The 22,446-nt window shown below is 38.3% G+C and overlaps 1 protein-coding gene across 3 annotated transcripts in view; it reads right to left on the reverse strand.

Annotated features, from left to right (window-relative positions):
* The window catches only part of LOC136855631 (dual specificity tyrosine-phosphorylation-regulated kinase 1B-like), a 121,327-nt gene that overhangs the window by 67,564 nt on the left and 31,317 nt on the right, over nt 1–22,446 (reverse strand). For all 3 annotated transcript variants that reach the window (XM_067132790.1, XM_067132789.1, XM_067132791.1), the window contains exon 2: nt 10,263–10,421. In XM_067132790.1, the coding sequence (XP_066988891.1) occupies nt 10,263–10,421 (159 nt within the window). The remainder of the gene's footprint in view (nt 1–10,262; nt 10,422–22,446) is intronic.

Consider the following 22,446-nt stretch of genomic DNA (forward strand, 5'->3'; position numbering starts at 1 on the left):
TCAGACTGTACACCATATATCCTCATCATTCTTTCTTGTAAGAGCTGGGAACAATTTGCACTCCAGCATGATAAAATCGTACACCTATTAAGATCCTCAGGTACAATTTCTAAAATGCAGCCATATGTAACTTGCGCAGAGTTGCTTTGTCAACAGTCAAGCATCACCTAGATAAATCACATGAGCTGACTTTTTTCTTCCCTCTCCTAATACCCAGGTGTTGAATTTGTTTGATATTCTTCCTTTCTTAATGCTCCACAAATTGTAAAAAAAAAAACAAAAAAAAAACACACACATACACAAGACAAACTCTGATTTTAAAAGCTACTTCAATGATAAGTGCCAATTTCACAATCTTGGTTAGTCCTAAATATTCTATGACATTGATGACAATCCCTGGGGAGAAAAATACAGTTGGGTTCACTCATTGAAATGATACTCATAACACTGAACACACTAATTTAATCTTTGTCTCATCACATTTACAATAAAAAAAAATACACATAGTGGCCAGCTTTGGTTTTGCTTGTATGGTTGAATGACATAACTTCTACATGACCTAAATAATCCATCTATTTCCTATTTATCCTTGTCATGGAGTAACTATTATTGTACATTTTTTTAAGGTGATTTAACCTTCTATTCTGAAAAGTTAAACTTATTACAAAACCAAAAAAATGGTTAATTTTTTAAATTTTATTCTTCCCTTCACTCATCGTTTTCATTAAATGAACATATCGGCCTGTATATTATTATAATAATTATTATTATTATTATTATTATTATTATTATTATTATTATTATTATTATTATTAATACAGTATTATTATTTAGTAGTTTAACCAGACCACTGAGCTAATTTACTGAGCTCTCATACAGCTGGCCAGAAGGACATGTCTTAATATTGCAATAAAGTTTCTATTTTATTTATTAAATTACAGCTTTTAAAAATATTATAATAGGGTTCATCAAAAATTATGATGAATCAGATTTTACGTTTCCAAAATTTGACATTTGTTGTCAATTATATTTTGGACAGTCACACAAAAAATTCTGAACTGTGTTTTGCTTTACACTCCATAAAAAAAAAAAAACCACTGGCTCCTGTGGGCTATTAATCAGTTTAACATCCATGGGTCAAACAAGTGACAAATTCTCAGGAAAGTCAAAATTAGCTGAGTTGTTCCAATTGATATGGTGAATTTAATTCAGCTTTATCTGTTTTAAATTGTTACTCTCAGGTTCATTACTCTATACATTCTGCCATTTATTGATTCTAAGTGTTTTATAGATGTTAAATAATCACAAACAGAAACACCTACTAATCTTGTAGCAGTAGTTATGTCCTTGACTGTTTTATTGGGTTCATTTCCTTTAATGCCTACATGGGGAGGAGTCCAAACCACTTCTGCATTTTTACCATCTTCATATAATTTGTGGAATGAAAATTGAATTTGCTGTGTAAGACTCACTTTGGATTATAATTCTGAAGGGCTTCTATAGCACTCCGAAAATCCTTGAAAACCACAAACTTCTGTGGTGTTATGTCTTTAGCTTTTCAATGGCTGACTATACTGAAAACAATTCTGCTGTGAAAACATACGAATCGATAGGCAAGGAAAACTGGTCAATTTTCTTGGGTGACATAGCTTCAAATCTCACATCCAATGAAGATTTATACCGTTCAGTGTGTATCGCTTATTGTGATGCCTTGTCATACTGTGTGTTCTACTGTATGTTGTTTATGTTCTGGGGTATGGGTGTACTTCTAGAAAAATATTTCAATTGTGTACAAGTTTGTACCTTATGCAAAATCCAAGGAGGTATTTCTATTAAGAGGAAATTCTACTTTGTTGACTCAGCCTCCTGATTCTATTTTGGGAAAGGCAATGAGTGATCACATGTTATATCTCTCTTTAATAGTGAATTTCTTTTGTGCGAATCACTCGTATTTTTACTGCGCTGAACATTATTGTTAAGTCACATTGAAGAGTTAGAGGTGGTTCAGCAATTTCAACTCAGATAGGAAAGTTAGTGGTAATTTAAAAGCTCCTATGCATATCCTGGTCCCACAACATGAACTGTATCCTAATTTTCAGTTGTAACTGAATCAGGACTGTTTACTACACTGTACATGCTTCAGACAGCAATGTCAAGGTTGCTCTATCACTCCCTAATTTGTGACATGGTTAAATGAAATTTAATGTATTTTTGCATCCGATTTTTATGTATATATGTTTGTTGAGTTACAAGAAAAGGGAGGCAAGACTGTTATATAATATACAGTAAGTCATTTACAAGTTTAAGATATCTTGTGCAACTCTTTAGTGCAAGAAATCTTATGTAACTACCCACCACTCAGCTTGGGAAACCTTATGTGGTGAACATTTAATGTCTAAGTACTGCTATACACAGAGTGCAATGTTAATCTCTTCTTCAGTGTTGTATCCTATTTGAACTATCTCATAGATTATGATTCTATTAATTCTACCACATGTAAATGGATACTATTCCTTATACAGTAATATGCTAAGCTCCAATGCTAATATGTTTTTTATTGCAGTTCGTATGTTTGAATCTACCTCTCTCTCTCTCTAGCTTGTCTCTTGCTAGAACGTGTTACCATAAAAATATATAAGAGGATTATCTTTAAATATTGCACTACATCAATATTCTGATGAGGATGGGATTTAACTGCAAAAGCCCATCTCTTGCCATTTCAAAAGCCTGTATATATGCATGTATGGTCAGTATCTACAAGGCAAGGTTAAGGCAAGTATATTTTAGTTAACCAGACCACTGAGCTTGGTTAACAGCTCTCCTAGGCTGGCCGAAGGATTAGACTTATTTTTACGTGGCTAAGAAACTTTTGATAAGCAGAACCCAAAGTATCTGTGTTGATGGCCAGTATACCACTCCTCCAAAGAAGCACTAAGGTAACTGGCGGAACTTTTGATAAGCAGAACCCAAAGTAGCTGTGTTGATGGCCAGTATACCAGCTTTAGTAACGTCACTTCAGGTGATCCTCAAGGTATAGTTCTTGGACCTTTGCTATTCATCATCTGTGTTAGTGACATGTGGCACTTCGGAGCCTGTCTGGGTCTATACAGTAGTCTGTTGACTCTGTTCATAAGGGTTTTTACCTAAAGAGAGAAATAAAGAAAAAAAGAAAGGAAGAAAGAAAAGCTTTGGGCTTTCCACTTCAGGGTGTCAAAGATTAAACCCAAAACTTTTGCTGTTTGATTTATCAGTATGCGATGTTCTCTTCTCTTTAAATAAAGGCAATCTCTTCATTTTTTTTCTACTTTACATTTCTTTTATATGAAACAAATGCTGTAATCTTTTCTATGGAGAATTATAAAGCTACTGATAAGGACGTGTCTACATTTATTAAAGCATTATTGACGATAGGTTGAGCATGTCTTATGTTTGATAACGTATGGTACAAAACAAAACCATCCATTATATATTATTCTTTATTCCAAATGGTACTTAAATACAGGTACTACTGGGAACACTTTCTGTGAAACCCCAGTTTCAAGTGGTAAAGTCTTTTATATTATATTTTCTAAAGAAATATATAACTTGTCATTTTAAAATTCAGTGGGTTTGAGGCAGTCATAATTTGTATGTTATAAGAATGTTCATCTAAGCTCCTGTTGCTGAGTGTGTTTGCAAAAGTTTCTCCAAATACATTACTTATTTCTTAAAGGGCAAGGTTCTTCTTTCCATTTATCTGATTTAACATACAAATGAGTTACATTCTGAACGGCCGTTCGTATCTTGAATTGTTTGTAAGTTGGTCTTCATGACTATTTAAGTACATATGATATAGTCAATATAGTAATGTACGTTTTTTCATCCTAAAACATAATCCAGGACTGTACACTGTACACAGTACTGTATTTCACAGAGTACAGTACTGTACTTTATTAATATGCATGATACATACAAACTAAATAAACTGTGATGATAATACAGTTGTTTCTTACCAAACACAATTTTAATTTACGATCATGTATGAATGTTCGCAATTAGGGTAGTGTCTGCACAGGAATCACATTTAGTGCTGCATTTGTTATTTTCAATATGTTTCCTTCCTGTAAAGGTTGTAATTTATTGATTTTGTTGAAGGTTGTAATTTATTAATTTTGTTGAAACTTTCAAGAGTACCTAATCTTCTAACTGAATGTTTCTATCTCATTAATTCTGACAGAATATCAGACCACCAAGGTACTTTACATTTGCTATGATGTGGTTTAGATTGGGGTATGGTTTTTCAAACATGTTTTTGATAAATTATTATTTTCATTGTGGTCTCTAAGTCTTAAAATGGAGGGATTTGTCATGTGTGTAACCAATATACTTTCCACCAGCTTTATGAGGAATATGTTTACAGGGAATCATCTTGTAAAAATGAAATAAAAATTGAAGAATGATCACTAACATATACCTTATCAAATGTGTCCCCCTCAATTCTATCGATTACGTTGGATAAGCAAAGTATGACATACACGGATGGAAAAGTCCCAAGTGCTTTTCACAAATATGTATCTGTTTTCACAGATACACCATAAATTATTTAAATCCATACTCTGTTATACTCTTACTTCCTGCAAGAACCAGTGATTTACAATTGTCACGTCAAACAGGGTTATGGGCATTAATATTGCTGCCTATTAAAAGGAACCCTTGGAAATTACTTAACACATTAATACCTGTAAATTACTTAAATGATCAATTTTATCTGGGTGACTATGTAAGTTGCAGATCTGGAGATCAAAGCAGAGTGAAGAAAAACTGCAAAGAGTAGGAGAGCCGCAAGAGCTTCTTGAATGGGGTTGTATGAAAGTAAATGTGGGCAACAGTGATGTTATGGTGTCCAGCAAGCAGGGTGGGGATAGGTTATTAATACAAGATGGAAGAGGCTTAGATTTAAAACAACTACAGTAAGGAATTTCACGTACGTACTTATGAACCATGCCGCGAGGGAGGTTGTGAAGCTGAGGTTGAAAACAGGATAAAAGCAGCTTGGGGGAGATGGAGGGAGGTGGCAAGGGTGTGTGATAGAAGTACGTCAAATAAACTAAAAATAAATATCTACTGTACCGTAATCAGACTTGTGACAATGAATGGTTCAGAAGCATGGGCATTTAGGAGGAGGAACGGAAGCTGGGGCGAACAGGGATGAAGATGCTAAGGGGATCTCTGGGGATCTCAAGGACTGAGAGGGTAAAAATTTAAAAAATTAGAAATGCAGGCTTAGTAAAGATTAGTAGATTACTAATGTTATAAAGGAGTCAAGATTGAAATGGTTTGGGCACGTGGTAAGGATGAGTGAGGAGGAAAGAATGAGGAGGTCTTGTGATGGAACCTGGTAGGGGATAGAAGGTCAACAAGGAGGCAATGGATTAGATGGTGTGATATATCGACTCAGGGGTGGCAGTAGGGATGAAGTAGTAGGTCATCAAAGTATTGTGACATTGTGCCCCAGCTGCCATCCTCTAAGCACCCTAATGACAGTAACGGGTCACTGATCTGGTGGGAGGCCTCTACATGTGATGTTACCATCACAGATTACTGGCATATTAAAATAAGATTACCACTAGAACATCTTGTAAAATTAAAACAATATGTACTGCTGATCCCCATCATGTCATAAAAAAAATATTAAATTAAAAATAACATACTTTTTTCACCCCATCTGTATGTCTTTTGCTTCTGCTTATAAAGGGATGAAGAAATGTAAAGCAAAAAGCCCAGTGACCCATCTTACAATTCCTGAAGCAGCACTTGAAAGCTACAATCTTGATCATACTTGACAATGGTTGTACAAGGGTAAGCATCTCCACTCATCTCTTGCCTGAAAAGTGCTCATCTACGTTATTTATGATCTGAGTTTTTCATTATTTATTCTTGAACTACCAGATATCACTGGTCATGTTGAAGAAAGTCAGGGTGAAGTGCAAGAGCCCTAAAAGTGAGGGTAATCGTGGGGAAAAGTGATGCATATGCAGGGTGTGGATGTTGAAGTCTCTACCTCTGCAAGTGAAAAATACATGATGTTGCTTACTGAATATCAGGAAAAGCTTTCGGAGGCCCTCTTTCAAGATGAAACTGAAAGTAATACCGCACATCTGATGGTAACTGGGAAGGGTCTGAGGATGAGTGAATGAGAGATTAACTTCATGAAAAGATGGAAGAAAATTCAAGGGTGTTTATGGGGGACGTGCTAGCATCAGGGGTTGAAAAGTGGGAGGGAGGAGTGAAAGTGATGGAAATGATATTGAAGAAAATAATGACCGAGTGTGCAACTAAAGTATTTCCACAAAATGGCTAGTTTATCAGTGTCACTGCCTAAACACGTTGGTGTGCATGCATGTAGTGGAGAAAAAAAAAAAAAAAAAAAAAAGCACTGCTCAGTGTCATCTGACAGTGAATGAAGAGCCTAACTGGTCACACAATCGCCCTCACACTTATTGTCCATCCATTTAGTGCCACCCCAGGGATGCCTGTGCCCATTCCTAGCAACCCCCTTGGCTTTCTCCCTCTCCTTCTAAATCTTGCGTTCCTCAAGTCTTTAGTAAGAGACAAATATATATGCACACTTCTGTACGGCGTAGATGAGGGTGGAGAAAAAATATTTGCAAATATTTATACGGATTAGCTGTATGCCTCTGGAACAGGACTACTGGATTCAAGACCACTGTACCCATTCCACTGCCCAACAGGTTATAACATATAATCAGTGGCAGCAGATTGGCAAATATCTCCACTTCTTCAATAGAGAGGCAGTAGCAATCTCTTACATGAAACACCACCCAAGAAAAGACCAAGGATCTTGGATCCTTCTGGATGTCCAAAGATACCACCACTAAGGTCAGTTTTGGAACAGGTGATGCCAACAGACACAAATTCTGCTGTGTGCGCTACAAGAGTAGCCAAAGGAGAGACACCTCGTATCAGTGTACTGTAATGAGTGCCAAGTACCACATCCACCATCAGTACTGGTCAATTCTGTCTTCAAGAAGAGGGTGGCATGGCTGGCCATTGTAGTTACCCTTATGCAATTTCTTTCAGCCATTGCAACAAGATATTTCTAGGCTGCATTTACCTACTTGCCACAGATATATCTGGTTGCTTTTGCCAGCACAGCTTGAGGGTATTGCATACACAAGCAGTCAATATGATCACCACTGGGTGAGTGTTCACATTTTTTATAAATATATAACATACTTGTATAATTTTGTAATATTTGGTTATTAATTCAAATGTCATTGTCTACCAAGATCCATCCATAACATGCATTACCTTGTGTGTTATAACATCAATGGTACAAAAAATGTGCCATAACAGGGTTTTTCACTGAAGTGCACTCATTTTGGAGATGCATAAGTTAAGTATACCTTAGTTTTACCAGACCACGGAGGAGCTGATTAACAGCTCTCCTAGGGCTGGCCCGAAGGATTAGACTTATTTTACGTGGCTAAGAACCAATTGGTTAGGCCCAAGCCATTTGATGACATGTCTGGTGACGTGCTATGGGCAAAGTTAGTGTCAACTGTTGGTACTATTCAGTGGTGAGGCAGCCATTGCACAACATAGATCTTCATTCCTCTCTATGACATTTCTTTTGCAATGGCAAAAGAGGTAGAACAGACTAGCAAGCCACTATTTTTTTGACACGAAAGACATGAGAACCATACAGGTATCAGTTAAGTCAGGAGCAGAAGCCAAAGCTTCATTCATTATTTGTGGAGACTGCAATGCAAAGCACAGCTGGTGGCTTATTTCAAATTCCACAGATCAACATGGTCGGTCTGCTCTTGACTTCTGTGTATCATCTGAGTTTGTCCAGCTAATTGAAGAACCCATGCATACTTCTAGCAATGCACTAGACATCATATTCACAGATGTTCCAGTTATCATCAAGTCCAAGGTCAGTGAGTACTTGGGCACGTCAGACCACTGTGCCATTGAGATGGACATAGGTGTCAATCAGTATCTTCCTAATGCCATCATTGGAAAGATGGCCTGGCTGAAATCTACTGAAGCTTGTCAAGCACTTGATATTTCAGAAACTGATACATACAATTCAGGCCAAAGGCCAAGAGCTGGTGTAGTGCTGAAAGGGAAACCGAGTAAAAAGGTTTGAAGACGTAACAGGAGGAAAAACTCGCAGTTGCACTATGAAACAATTGTTATGAGGGTGGAAAGCAACATGGAAGACAGAGAATATGAATGCAAGTATAGTAAAAGGAATGAAAGGGGTTGCAGTTAGGGGCTAGGGACGCTGCAGAGAACCTTCAGGAATGCTAGCATTGCAATGCATGAGGTGTACTGATGCCACTACCCCATATGCTATACCAGATCCCGATCCAAAGAAGATAAATGAAATGCTGATGGCTATTTTAGTAAGGAATGCCCATAAAAAGGTCACCAAATTCAGGACAAACGAACAGCCACGGTTTGATGATACGTGCAGACAAGCTTACTGTGACAAACGAGAGTCCATCCGTCGATGGTCCAACTCATAACTGGTACTATTTGGAAACAGAAACCTACCACCATGAACCACTCCATCTAAAAGATATAAATCTCTGGCAGTAGCACAGTGTATGAAGCCTTACGGACAATACCAAACTTTTGTGCAGCATTTGCTGAAGCTTTCATTAGATGTTTCTCAAAAGTAAAACACAGAATAGTTTAAGCTTCAGGCTTATTCAGTAGAGTCCCATCCACCTGAAGAGGAGGACGGGGTGGGAAATCTGTACGAGATCTGCTAATCAATAGTGTTTTTGTTTTACCGGAGTTCAGCCTCATACCCCACCAACTACAACCATTCCCAGATAAAGTCCATGTCCCAATTGAGGTTGAGGGAAGCTTCACTTCTCATAAGTGGAGATTTTACTACATCCACAAGTGTTGCATCATCGGCATACTGAATGATCTTGTTTTCCAGGCCAACAACCATTTTACTTGTATTCACTATAAATAGCAGTGGACCAAGAACATTAACATGTGGAACTCCATACACAATAGGTCTTGGTTCACTATAAGAGCCCATCAACAGCAACTTGCTGCTGCCTACCTGTAAGGAAATCTTGAAGTAATCCTAAACATATCCACCCACTCCATGATTCTGAAGCTTATAATAAAAAGCTATCTGAATTACTTGGCACTAAAACCTTCATCAAGGTTCTCTTGCAAATGGCATGTCAAGTCTAAAAGAGCACCGCAGGTACCTAACTGCTTTGCATATGCAAACTGACAAGCAGCTTTAAATATAATCTTAAAATGATTCATAATCCACAGCAGAAATCATCAACACAATGTGATAATGATGATTCACTGCAGAAAAAACACCAATAATACATGGTGATGATAACCCACTGCAGAAATACCACCATTAATACATGGTGGTGATGATTATCCAATGCAAAAATGGCACAAGGAACACATAGCAGTAATGCTAATCCATTGGCAATGCTTTTTGATGGTAACCCCATTAATTCATAGTGGTAAATACAGTAATAATTAATGCACTGTGAGACTGTTTGGTATGGGTTACCAAACCTAGATGAAACCAATTCACTACTTTGTGAAATGAACCAAATGAGGCACCATGAACCCTGATTTTCTTTCAACTGTTACTGCCTCCTCTACTTTTCACTTCTCTTTTGCCAACCAGACTAGAGCTACAGTACACGTATCGCAAACTCACCAAGCAGATTCTGAAAAGGTCATCTCTCAGCAAAAAAAAGACTTAATCCTCTTAATATGATTTACCATGCATTTACTACGTCACAATAATTGGCATCTTTCATGAACATATCTGTTTGATGTACAGTATGTTAGGCATGTTATTTAATGAAGCCCTGATAACCAATTCAAAAGCAAAGTAGTTTTCTTACATGTACAACAATGGGGCAGAGGACTAAAAGACATTTCTTAGACATGGCACGACTGTAAAAAGTCCTACAGAGACACCTCACAATATTCTGCATCCGCAGAGAAAGTGAGATCAGTTCTATGAAGATCAAGCCCAGATTTTTGGACAATACACTCAAGACTTTCTTTTATTATTATAATAAGCAATTTTCAAGCCCTGACTGACATGGCAGTTACAAATTCATTGCACTGCAATGACACAAAATAAACCAAGGAAGGGGTGTAAAACAAACTACGTCAAAAATGACCTGCATGCAAACTACAGGTTCTGATAACCTGTCGCTAAATACAGACTAAAGACATTATCTTACCATGTGGGGGAGGTTGGTGAGAAGTAGGATGGGAGGATGATATCTGCTCCTCAGGTGGACGATGCTCCAGCGACACCCCCAACTGTTGCAACTGGTCCTCTGAACAGAGCTTTCCATACAGCAGGTTAGCACGCCCACCATACCCTCCTCCCATATCCCCTAAAATGAAGATTAAAAATGATTAATATTATCAATGAAGTTAACATGTAAATCAGAATGCATTCATTAACAAATTACTAGAGTATTGTATCCTACAGTATCCAGGAGATGGTTACTATATTCCAAGAAGTATCCCAAACTTAAACCAAGTACCTGAGCGTACTATTTCTTACACTTAAAAGGCTGAGATGATTATAGATTAAGCATATTACATTACCCTAACTGCCCTTTCTTTCGTATTATTGACTGTTATGTAATGTGACATCATACTAAAAAAATCTACAAATCACCTCTGAAAATTAAGTTTGATAGTCAATGCTGACCAAAGCCATCAATATTCTGTTATATAAACTACACATTTCACTCAAAAAATATATTCAGCTCAATGTTTTTGGTAAAATCCAAATCTCCAAACTTCAAAGTACAGTACACCAGTTGCTCCCTTTCGGTTCTGGGTAGGAAGTCAGATGATTTCATGTTAAGAGTAATATGGGGAGGGGGTGGAAGTGAAATACGATAATCAAATGTGATGACAAACTTTCCGGTTAGCTTGCTTTTGCAAATGTTTAAGTAATGTCATGAGGATGTCAAAAATTGGGTATTTTGGGGTGTTGTAGATTAGTTCTGTAATTGTCCAGTATACTGTGCCGATGTTCTGGTAGCCAGGATGTCAACGTGATAAGTGATCTTTCCAACATTTGGCTCCGGGTGTCAGTGGTGTCAATTTAAACCTATTTAAGAGGCTGGAAGACACTATCCTCAATTATATAAAATTACAGAAATCTGCATCCACTCCAACTAGTATGGTTCTGTGATCTTCCTTATTTTCAGCCATTGATATTAAACCCCTATACAACAAATTTATGTAATAATTACCAACAATAGTAATTACTACCAGTGACAGCAATAATTATTTAATTTCATCAATAACTACTTGCAAAACCAACTGACAACATTTTTTCTTCATACAGAAGTAATTTCCATAAAAAAGCTCCATTAATCATGTACCTCCTGTTGCATCAAAGAGAGAGAGAGAGAGAGAGAGAGAGAGAGAGAGAGAGAGAGAGAGAATCACTAAGGTCACCTTCATCTACATAAAATTCAACTTCAACCTCAGTCAATCACAACTGTCAATACAGCATTATTCATCCGATATACTGAGGCAAAACTATGATCAACCTTCATGTATTACCCTAAGATATTAAGATAAACTGTCTGAGCAATGGTCATCTCCCTTAAATACAAAATTGTGAGTTCATGTCAAGGAAACAACAAAAACTATGAGATACTGTACAGGTAAAGTTGCATTAACACCAATATGAGCACTCTAAAATAATGCCATCACTAAAGTGAAAAATCAGAAAAAGCAAAACAAAAAGATTAAGAACCAAGCCACACCAAATGGTATACATGGACGAAACTTTCTGTTCATTTTATGTTCTCTGCTCATGCATTCAGCCGCAGGTTAAAATTTCCAAGTAGCCAATTTCCCTATTTTATCCACTATAGGCTTTCTGAACTAAATACAAAGCCCTCGCCCTCGCAACTCGAGAAGTGCAGAAAATGAAAAGGAGTAATTAAAACACGGAAACAAAAATGACAAAAAACCTGGGACTAGAATAACAAAGATTGCTGAAGGAAAGTAAACAAAGGTTACAAAGCAAGTTACAAGTGAAAGGACAATGTGTGAAGGGGAAAAAAAAAAAAACCATGAATGAATGACTGAGCTAGAATCTTGAAGTGAAGGGAGGAGAGCATCTAATTAACAGCTTATAATGAATTAATATATTCAAGACGTGCCTTGCCATCTTTGGGGGTCTGCACCTACATATGGCATGCACGAAGCAGATTAACACTGGACAAAGAACAAATTGGTGCTAGGATCACTTAAAGAAAGAAAAACTGTTGAGAGAGAGAGAGAGAATTATTACTGTTGTTCTATCAAACATCATACAGTATACCCTAACTAGACTTCTGGTAACCAATGTTTAAGGTTTGCTCAACATCCAATAATAATTGAACTTCGTGAATATGAGAGCATGTACAGGTGAGAGTGAATCATAATGGCTGATAGTGTCTGTATGTCTGACAAATACAGGATTGGTTCTATTACAAAAAAAAAAAAATCAAGAAATAAATTGTTGATGACAAATGGAAGGTTAGGAAGGGGAGGCATGGATGGGGGTGGAGGGGCAGATACAAGGTGGTAGGAGGGGTGGGGGGGGGTAGGGCCTTACTGATGAAACTCAACCGAGGAAGGCATAAGATGGAGCCAAAGGAGTGTAGAGGGGGAGGAGGAGGGGGGAGGAGGAGGAGGAGGAGGAGGAGGTGGGCAAGGGAGGAGGAGGAAAGTAGCAGGAACTGGAACTTGGCTGCTACCACTTGTAAAAAATCAATAGTGTCGTCAGCTGTGGCCACAACTCTACCCTTCCAAACATTTGTAAACAGCCCTTCTCTGCGCTGCCTCGTCTGCCTTCGCTTCTCTCGGAAAACATTCCTCCAACTGTGCTTTTGTTTCGTCAGGAAACATCCACCAAAGCCCATTATCCTATCTGTTTCACCGGGGATAAATTACTTACAGGCACCATATTCACATCTCGCTTTGTTCACTTAAAAAGAATACCACCACCAGCTTCGGATCATAGTTATGCTGCTCTCTCTCTCTCTCTCTCTCTCTCTCTCTCTCTCTCTCTCTCTCTCTCTCTCTCTCTCTCTCTCTCTCTCTCTATGCTATACCGAGTTCCTAGCACTTACCTTTTCCTTGCAGTCACGTTTTCTATCAAATCACCATAATTTCAATCACTACCTACTACCTCGGGCCTTTCTCGAGGTTTAAACTTGGCCAAGATCGCATTCACTTGGGGACAAGGAACAGATTAAAGTCGGGAAGAAAAATGAAAATCACCCACGAGATTTCATCAATAAAATCGCCATCCGCCCCCCCCTCCCCCTCCCAGATCCGGCCAGTAGTTCCCGTTTCTGTTTTTGTAACATCCAGGAGGCAGAAGAGATCGTTTTCTTCCTCGGACTGTAACGTTTGCTGCTGTTTCAGCTAACCTTATGCCAGCAAGGGTTCTACGGTACCCAACTTAACAAAAGCCATACCTAAGCACATGTGCTATCGTCTGTCTATTGTCAAGTGGCAGTGGTGACCTTCGCTGCCACCATGACGCTATTTCGTCGCACATAATACACTGAATACAATAATTAACGAAAAAGACAGCGGAGAGAGAAAAGCGATTTTTATATAAAAAAAAAAATTATCAAAACCGATCTCAAAAGATTAGTCATTTCTAACGTCATCACCCTCTTTCCCGCGTCATCAGTATGCGTCATCGCTTTATGCAGCAATATTGCCATCTCTCTATATACAGCAATGCATTCTATTCATTAAAGCGCAGAACACAATATGATTAACACAATAACAATGTCAGGAAATCACGCAGCACGAGAGAGAGAGAGAGAGAGAGAGAGAGAGAGAGAGAGAGAGAGAGAGAGAGAGAGAGAGAGAGAGAGAGACTTATGAATGGTTTCACCCCAGAAGGGTAAGGATTATCCCGTCGGAACTCTCTCCGTTTTAAGTCTACATTTTGAAGAGCAATAAACACTTATGTCGTGTGTTTCTGTATTTCTCACTCCCCACCCAAGCAGCAATCGGCAAGTGTCGATTGACAACTTGGCAGCCATACATTGCTTTAAAAAGAAAGCGCCCAATGGTTTCTCGTCCGATTCAGAGAATCGAACGAAGATCCGATGCACTCAAATCTTCGTGGTACCGGCTTACCATCGCAACAAGAGAGAGAGAGAGAGAGAGAGAGAGAGAGAGAGAGAGAGAGAGAGAGAGAGAGAGAGAGAGAGGCACGCATTTCAAAACAGATTAGTGGCTGAATCATAGAACTTCAAAACAGAAATCGCTAAATGTCAGTAAGCTGACATAAAATAAGTTCACAAAAGATGTTGTAAAAACACTTCACAACAGATTTTGTAAAATTATCATATTCCGGGGCAGGACAGTAATAACAGCCGTACCGTACCTTACAACAGATACCGTACGAACAGCGTAACTATTCTGGTTAAATTAAAACTTACTTGATATTTCTGCAGCGACAATTTTTCACAAGTAATCACGTTATAAATGTACAACTTTTACGATACGAGAAAGGAAAGTTCAGCCAAGAGTATCATTAAACCAAGTAGCCTAGTTGTTGTTCTTCCTTTTTCCCCCTGGCTGAACGAAGACAATTCTTTCCAATAATTAACTTCTCCCTTTTCAAAGAATCCTAGGATCCATCCACGCCAACGTGACCCAAGATTCTCTGTCTTCTACATAGCATTCTACGTTACGCGATATTTTCCCCAAAGAACTAACATCATTTAGGAAAGCTAATGACGAACATACATTGAGCATATCGAGTTGTGGGAAAACGCGAGCAGTTGTGAGGTTCTAGTGTCGGCTGATGATTTAGTACTTCTATAATCATGTAGATACATACATAGTACACATGTACGAGTGTCTACATTCTATAAACTTGTGACATTTTCTTTAACATTCATGTTGTTTTCCGCAGACTTACTCATTCTGAAAAACCTCGACTACAATAAACAAATATTCAACCGCATTCAGTACATTGTTCATCCAGTGGTGTAATGTTTATCCTTCTTAACGACATTTACTTTTGATCTCGTAGGTCCCTCAGTGAAACTGATGAAAACACTGGCATTAGGAATCGACTCGTGAGAAGAGTTATAAATAGTCTTATCAGTGACTGACGTGTGCAAACAAGCCATATTTAGGAGTTCAAAGATCTTGGCAATAATTACTGTACACCAACCAGGACGAGAATTTTACTACAATACCCATCGTATTTTTACTGCCACGCTAGAAAAAACAACCCACTGAAACTGGCAATTATGACAAATATTCCCAGGAAACTAAATGAAAATGCGTTCAAAATCAACTGTATTTACACTTTCAAGATACCTTAAGCTAAAAAAATAAATAATAAAATCTCGCAGAACTAAAATCACACTTTCCTAAATCACACTTTCCTAATGTTTCTAGTCTGACCTGCTTCCTAGTCTTGCCTTCTTTTGCAAACAGTAACAGTGAATGATGTCAGGTTTGCAAAAGGGGAAGTCTCTGTTACTTGAGGGCGACATGGACAGAGCGACAAGGCCGACTAACACAGATGGGGAGTGAAGAATACCGTAAGGCAGGCGAGGGAGTGTAGCCTACAGAGGTGCCTAACTGGAGGGAAGAACGCGACAAGGAAAATTCCGAAGGGCGCAACTTGTGGTGGTGACATAATGTTCGTTTTCGAAGAAACGTAAGGGATGAGGACTTTCATGGGGTATGAAATTTCGCTGAAAACAAGGGCGAGCTGAGGAGTTTGGCAGGCCTTGGACTGCAAACAGGGAGAGGAGGAAGAGATGAGAGGAGGACATTAATGGAGACCTGGAACGGCCTGGAGAAAATAATCATGGATACAGGGATTAAATAAAAAAAACAGGTGACCAAGACTCATATATAAACATGAAGTTCATTAACTGAAAACTGGATGTTCCAGGTTCTACTGTGCAAAAGTTACATAGGTCTGTTATCTTCATCACATCACCTTGATTTATGCATAAGCATTCACCTACAGATGTTTAATACCCAATTCGCTCTACCTAATAAATAATATGTATATGTATGTATACAAACAGAAATTCTAAATGGTAAGTGGTCCGCATCACTGAACGTCGTTGGTTCTCACGTTCGACGATTCAAGCCCGTGAGGTGACGAACCACTTATCAATTATAATTCCCCTTCTGTACACATATATATACATATTTCCGAGGTAAAGCGAACTAGATATTCAACAACATTTTGTAAGCTATATATATTAATATATATATATATATATATATATATATATATATATATATATATATATATATATATATATATATATATATATATATACAGACACACATTAGGTGACCAACCCGACACTGCCCGGGAAACTGAATACCAACCGATAAACTCTCTCTCTCTCTCCAACCCTCCGTTATTCTTTCTCTTCCCTAACACCCCCTCTACTCCCTCCCTCTCTCTCTCTCACTCTCTTCCTCTCTCTCTCTCTCTCTCTTTCCCTTTCCTGTTAAGATTATGCTTTAATTACATTACCCAGGAGTTTTGACACTGTATTTCACCTTCTCACCCCAGGGAAACTGAATGGCAACCGATAAACTCACTCTCTCCCTTTCCTGCTAAGATAGTTGCTTCAATAACATTGCCCAGCATTTCTGACATTTTATATTTCACCCCTTCTCCCCCCTCCCTTCCATTCCTTTTGGGGCCGAACTTAGACTTAAAGGGCATCGGCAGTGTGACTATTCATCTAAGCAACCTCAAAAACTATGGGTCAGACACTACTTTCTATTTTCGGCTATTTTCACATGTCACCACCTTCCCAACTGGCCCCCCTTGGGTGCCAGTGATGTCTTACCCCACCAGTATTCTTTTCCAGATAGTAAGTTATATGTTTACCGAAAGGAGGTATGATAAACTTATCGAGTTTATCTAGTTACTAAGTCTATGGGCAGAACCTGCCCCGTTTCAGGGAAGCCCTTCCCACCCCCAACCCCTTTGATGCTAGTGATGTCTTACCACCATATTATTCTTTTTCAGATAGTAAGTCATAAGTATGTCAAGTTTGGTTGAAATTGCTCAATGCGTTTCAGAGTTGTGCTGGAATGTACACATACATACATACACTTTTATATATATATATATATACAGTATATATATATATATATATATATATATATATATATATATATATATATATATATATATATATATATATATGGGTTTACTTAATTGTGGAATCATTCTAGTAGCTGAGCAATGCACTGCCAGCACCTGTTATGAGAAAATCCAATAAAGGATCTATCAGAGAAAAATATCGCAGTAAAAGCCTGACTAAAATCAAACTTATCAAATGGTTCTTATATAAATATCTTGGTCAAGAAGCATAGTAGCCCACAAAACAATTTACAGTATGAAAGCAACAAAAGCGAAACAACCAAAAATACAAAAAAAACCTGTCAGCAAAGAAATAATAAGAAAACTGTCAGCCAAGGCGGGAAATCAGTTCGAAAACCACGGCGTTACAAAATCGGGCGAATGATTCTGAAATTCTAACTAAGCAAGAGGTCCCTTCAACCTTATCAGGGAGTGAATTAAAAGAGGGACAAGGTTCTCAGCCTCCGACTTCCTAGAGCTGTATACGAAGCCTAGGAAGCCACCGGCCAGTCCCCGGCTTCCATCCCGTCCCAATTGGCGAGGGTCAAATGGAATGAATGGACGAATCTGGCACTCGGCTCCGCCCGCGAAAGGAGGAGGCCACATGGACGTCTACAGTAGGTAGCTTTTGCATCTATGTCCACTGCTCTTGTTTCGACAGTCTTTTTCCAAACTGTCTCTCCTCTAAAGGAACACAAACTTGCTGGGCCCCTTTTGCACGAAATGATGGGCACGAGGGGGGTGAGGTGCCTTACAGGTCACCAAATTCATTTAACAAGTACTCTTATAGAAATTTTTTAAAGGATCGTTTATAAACGTGGTAACCAAAAATCAACCTGACCAGTCCTACTCCACCTCCATTTCATACATACACACATACATATGTATACACACATTATGTATGTGTATATATATATATGTGTGTATATATATATATATATATATATATATATATATATATATATATATATATATATATATATATATATATATATATATAAATATAAATTAATGACCAGGAGAAGAAAGTGCAGGCCAGAAAGAAACAAATTCTACAGGAATCCTACGGCCCGGTGGACGGAGAGACATCTGGCTTCATTCATAAATACATTAAAGGGACACCCGTTTTCATAGGCGACTTCCTGTAACAAATATTACCCTTGTGGGATCTGCCGCGTTCATCTATTTACCGTGGGGCAACGAAAATGTCAAATATTCTCTCTCTCTCTCTCTCTCTCTCTCTCTCTCAAGACACTCCAGAACCCATTTTGGGAAATATATTAGAGAGATAAAATAGGCAATACAAAAGTTTACAACTCAAGACAAAATTTCAGGGAGACACGAAAAACGAAACACAAAAAATGGATCCACAAAACAAACGGAGAACGTGGCAAGTCGAGCACAATACAATGCAATCGACAATCCTGACAAGCAGTCTAATTCAACTCCCAACAGACCACTGCATTAGAGACCTCCGAAGCATTTCTGACGGATAAAGGATGTGCCTGAAATAATCAAAGCCTACCAACCAACCACTATGGAGAACAAAAGTACTTTCCTATCAAGTGCATTCAAAACTGACTGACAGTTCCACAGTCAACTAAGAAGTCACAACAGTGAACGAAAAGAGAAACACTTTACTAATCAGTCCTGCAACCGACATCTACAAGTCAGAAATGTTGTTAAGCATTCATCACAAAACTCACTCCACTCGCTGTCAAACTTCTCAATTCCAGAGGTCCTTTATTCCTCACACCGTTAGGCTGTGGAACAGAGTGTCGCGCAAACGGCACTTCAGAAGTTCAAGCGAAGTTGCACTGCATTACTACCGTAGTAAGATTCTCCTTGTACAGTATTTTAATAATTTACTCACACTTTGATTTATTCGTTTACTAAATTGTTCATTCATCTGTTTTCTAATAACTGATCTCCTCTCGGCATTTTCCTATTACCTTTTTGTTGCTTCTTTCAAATGAACACCATAATATTCTTTGGAAGCTTGAATTTCAAGTCAGTGGCCCCTGTGGGATTGTTCCATATGAATGGGGTTCATGTTGTGGATGGTAATAATAATAATAATAATAATAATAATAATAATAATAATAATAATAATAATAATAATAATAATAATAATAATAAATAAAAAATAATAAAATAATAAAAAATAATAAAAATAATAATAATAAAAATAAATTTCCTACTGGTTACGACTTCACACCAAAAAAACCTTTGTGCAAGAACATGACTATTCATCAGCACATCTGAGAACTTTGGATAATTTTTCAAAGGTAAACTTTCTATGAACCTCTCACCACGAAAACAACACAAAACCCCCGAACCTGTAATAATAAGTACGGAGGGAGGCCTGGGATTTTGGGACACGGCCCTTGCACTCGACTACAGCAATGATGGACTGGTGAGATGACGTGATATAAATAAACGAAAAATTTAATACCTTTTATCAGTCATTTATTACACTTAAGGCGCTGAAAGATTAAGAACAAATTAGAAAAACGAGAACATATCTTGAAAATAGATCTGAACAGATGTGGAGGGGAATAAATTATGAAAGTCATTTCATCTATGAAATATCCAAAGTCTTTAACAGTCTGCTTCATCTTCTAAAATCTCAGACAAGGCAACAAAGCATGGGATTAAAACTTCGACGCGCAAATGAAACGACTGATCGCCAAGAAGTACCATCACTCATTACAAGATCACCTTCCGATTACAACAAATGCCGGTGACAAATGTTGTATCTTCGGGGGGGCCAGGACGTTCAAGGAATCGAGGGAGGCGACGTACACACACCCAGCACCCGAAGATTCGCTCAAATTTCACTTTAAGAATCCCGACCAGTTATCTGCAGCCTCCGGCAAGGCTACCGCGCGCCGCCCGCAATTCTCTTGGACAGTTCCGACGAGAAATTCATTGCTGGGGACTAAGACTTCGCAAAACCAGTCGATAATAGCGTGCCGCGGATACAAGAATGACTATGTGAGGCGAGTTACGCCTACTAATCCGGTCGAAATGATAGAACCCTTTATATTAAAGAAAATTCATGAAAGGTTGAAATCAATAATAATAATAATAATAATAATAATAATAATAATAATAATGAATCCAAGGGCATATATCTAGTGACATGCGATAATAAAGTTGTCGTTCACCCGAAGCGTCGAATACATCCATCGACAAGTATGCAAGTCATTCTCGATACTTTTATTTCTTTGTTCCGCGATCGTCCCTACCAGCAAAGTTTACACCTCCCGACTGTAGCCTACTCTGCACAAAACGTTTATAGAAACGTCATCTCACCGGAGGACTCGGCTAAGCAACACATCTGAACAAATGCTATGCGAATTCAAAGTTGGCTCTTCTTACCCCGGAATATAGGACGCCACGGCAAAAATACTTAATATCCAACAATATTAGAAAAGAGAGAGAGAGAGAGAGAGAGAGAGAGAGAGAGAGAGAGAGAGAGAGAGAGAGAGAGAGAGATGAAATCTCAAGCTTTGCGCTGTTGTACCCTATACAGAATCTGCACTGCAGTCACTATATAGGAATTCTAATTTCAATGCACATGATTCACTCAATGTTGACAGCCGTCCCTGGATCTCAAGAGGACGCCGCGTCTCAAAACTGATTCGCTCAGCAGAAACTCAACTCTCCTTTTTTTTTTTTCATGTGCATGAGAAAAAGTGAAAGTAAAACTGTTTTGAAAAAAAAAAAAAAAAACGAAGTTGAGTGTTTTTACTAAGAAAAATTTAATATGAATTCTATAACTATATGATAAAGGGACTAAAGAACCACGTTTTGGGCATAACATAAGTGTGCACAAGCCATCATTATAGGCCTACCATGAGAAGTAGGAAGCGGTAAGTCATTGTTGCTATAATACAACAGTTTTTTACCGATATGGAATAAAGGTGAAAAGGAAGCCGATGCCTTTAAAATCAAGATAACGCGACCAGTCAGACTATATTTTAACTTACGGAGAAAATCAATTTAAAATTGTGCGCTCGAAAAGTTCCCGTTTTTTCCTACTAATAAGAACACCGCGTAAGACATAAGGTGTGAAGCGAGCCCATAACTGATTAAGTATAAGATGCGTTATACCAAATTTGTAAGATAGAATATAAAATTTAGGCCAAAGGCCAAGCACTGGGACCTATGAGGTCAATCAGCACTGAAAGGGTAATAGTGAAGAGGTTAGAAAGGTATACCGGGAGGAAAGCCTCGCAGTTGCACTATGAAACAATTGTTAGGAGAGGGTGGAAAGTAAGACGGAAGAAAGAGAATATGAACGGAGGTACAGTAAAAGGAATGAAAGGGGTTGCAGATAGGGGCCGAAGGGACGCTTCAAAGAATTGCCTCCGATGGGTCACTTCTTACCACAGACGTTTTCTGACAACTGTCCGGGATGCCTCTTGGTGTAAAACATGAATGATTTCTATTCGTTCCCATTTACCTTCAAGTTTTACTCGATGAAACTCATTCCCTGTCAAACAGTAAAAATTTGTTATACTAATACGTCGAAATGGCACGGAGCTACTGATAAACCTAACGAGAGCTGAGCTGAGAGAGAAGAAAACCTCCGACGCATCAGAACTTGGTATCGTGACGTCACTACAATGACGTCATGTTCCGGGAATTCTTCAAGCAACTTCCTAAACCTGTCGACTTGAGGGCTAAAATTGCTCACTGCTAACGCAACAAAAGCCATAAACAAAAATGTATATATAAATGAGAGAGAGAGAGAGAGAGAGAGAGAGAGAGAGAGAGAGAGAGAGAGAGAGAGAGAGTTGCTTCCATTCTTATTGTAAACAAGACCTTACCTTATATAATAATTCCTAAGAACGTTTTAATTTACGGGCAGACAAACGATGAGAGAGAGAGAGAGAGAGAGAGAGAGAGAGAGAGAGAGAGAGAGAGAGAGAGAGAGAGGAAAGTTCCAACAACAAATCTTACACCAGATCAAGACCACCAACGAAGGATGGAGGACCGCACAATTCTGGGGAAAATGGGAAAACGAGTCGACTGGGCGACTTTAAAGAGAAAACGGGAGGATTAGAAAAAAAGAACTAATTTTACGGATAACAAATAGATGGATGGAACATGCGAAGTGAAATGGAGATAGGACAGAATGTTGGAGCCTCAGGCACTGTACAAACACTGGGGCAATATTTTAGGCCCTTTAAAAATCGTCCCTACAGATTGTTTCCAGAAGCTAA

Source organism: Macrobrachium rosenbergii, chromosome 32, assembly GCF_040412425.1.
Source record: "Macrobrachium rosenbergii isolate ZJJX-2024 chromosome 32, ASM4041242v1, whole genome shotgun sequence".
NCBI classification, from domain to species: Eukaryota; Metazoa; Arthropoda; class Malacostraca; order Decapoda; family Palaemonidae; genus Macrobrachium; species Macrobrachium rosenbergii.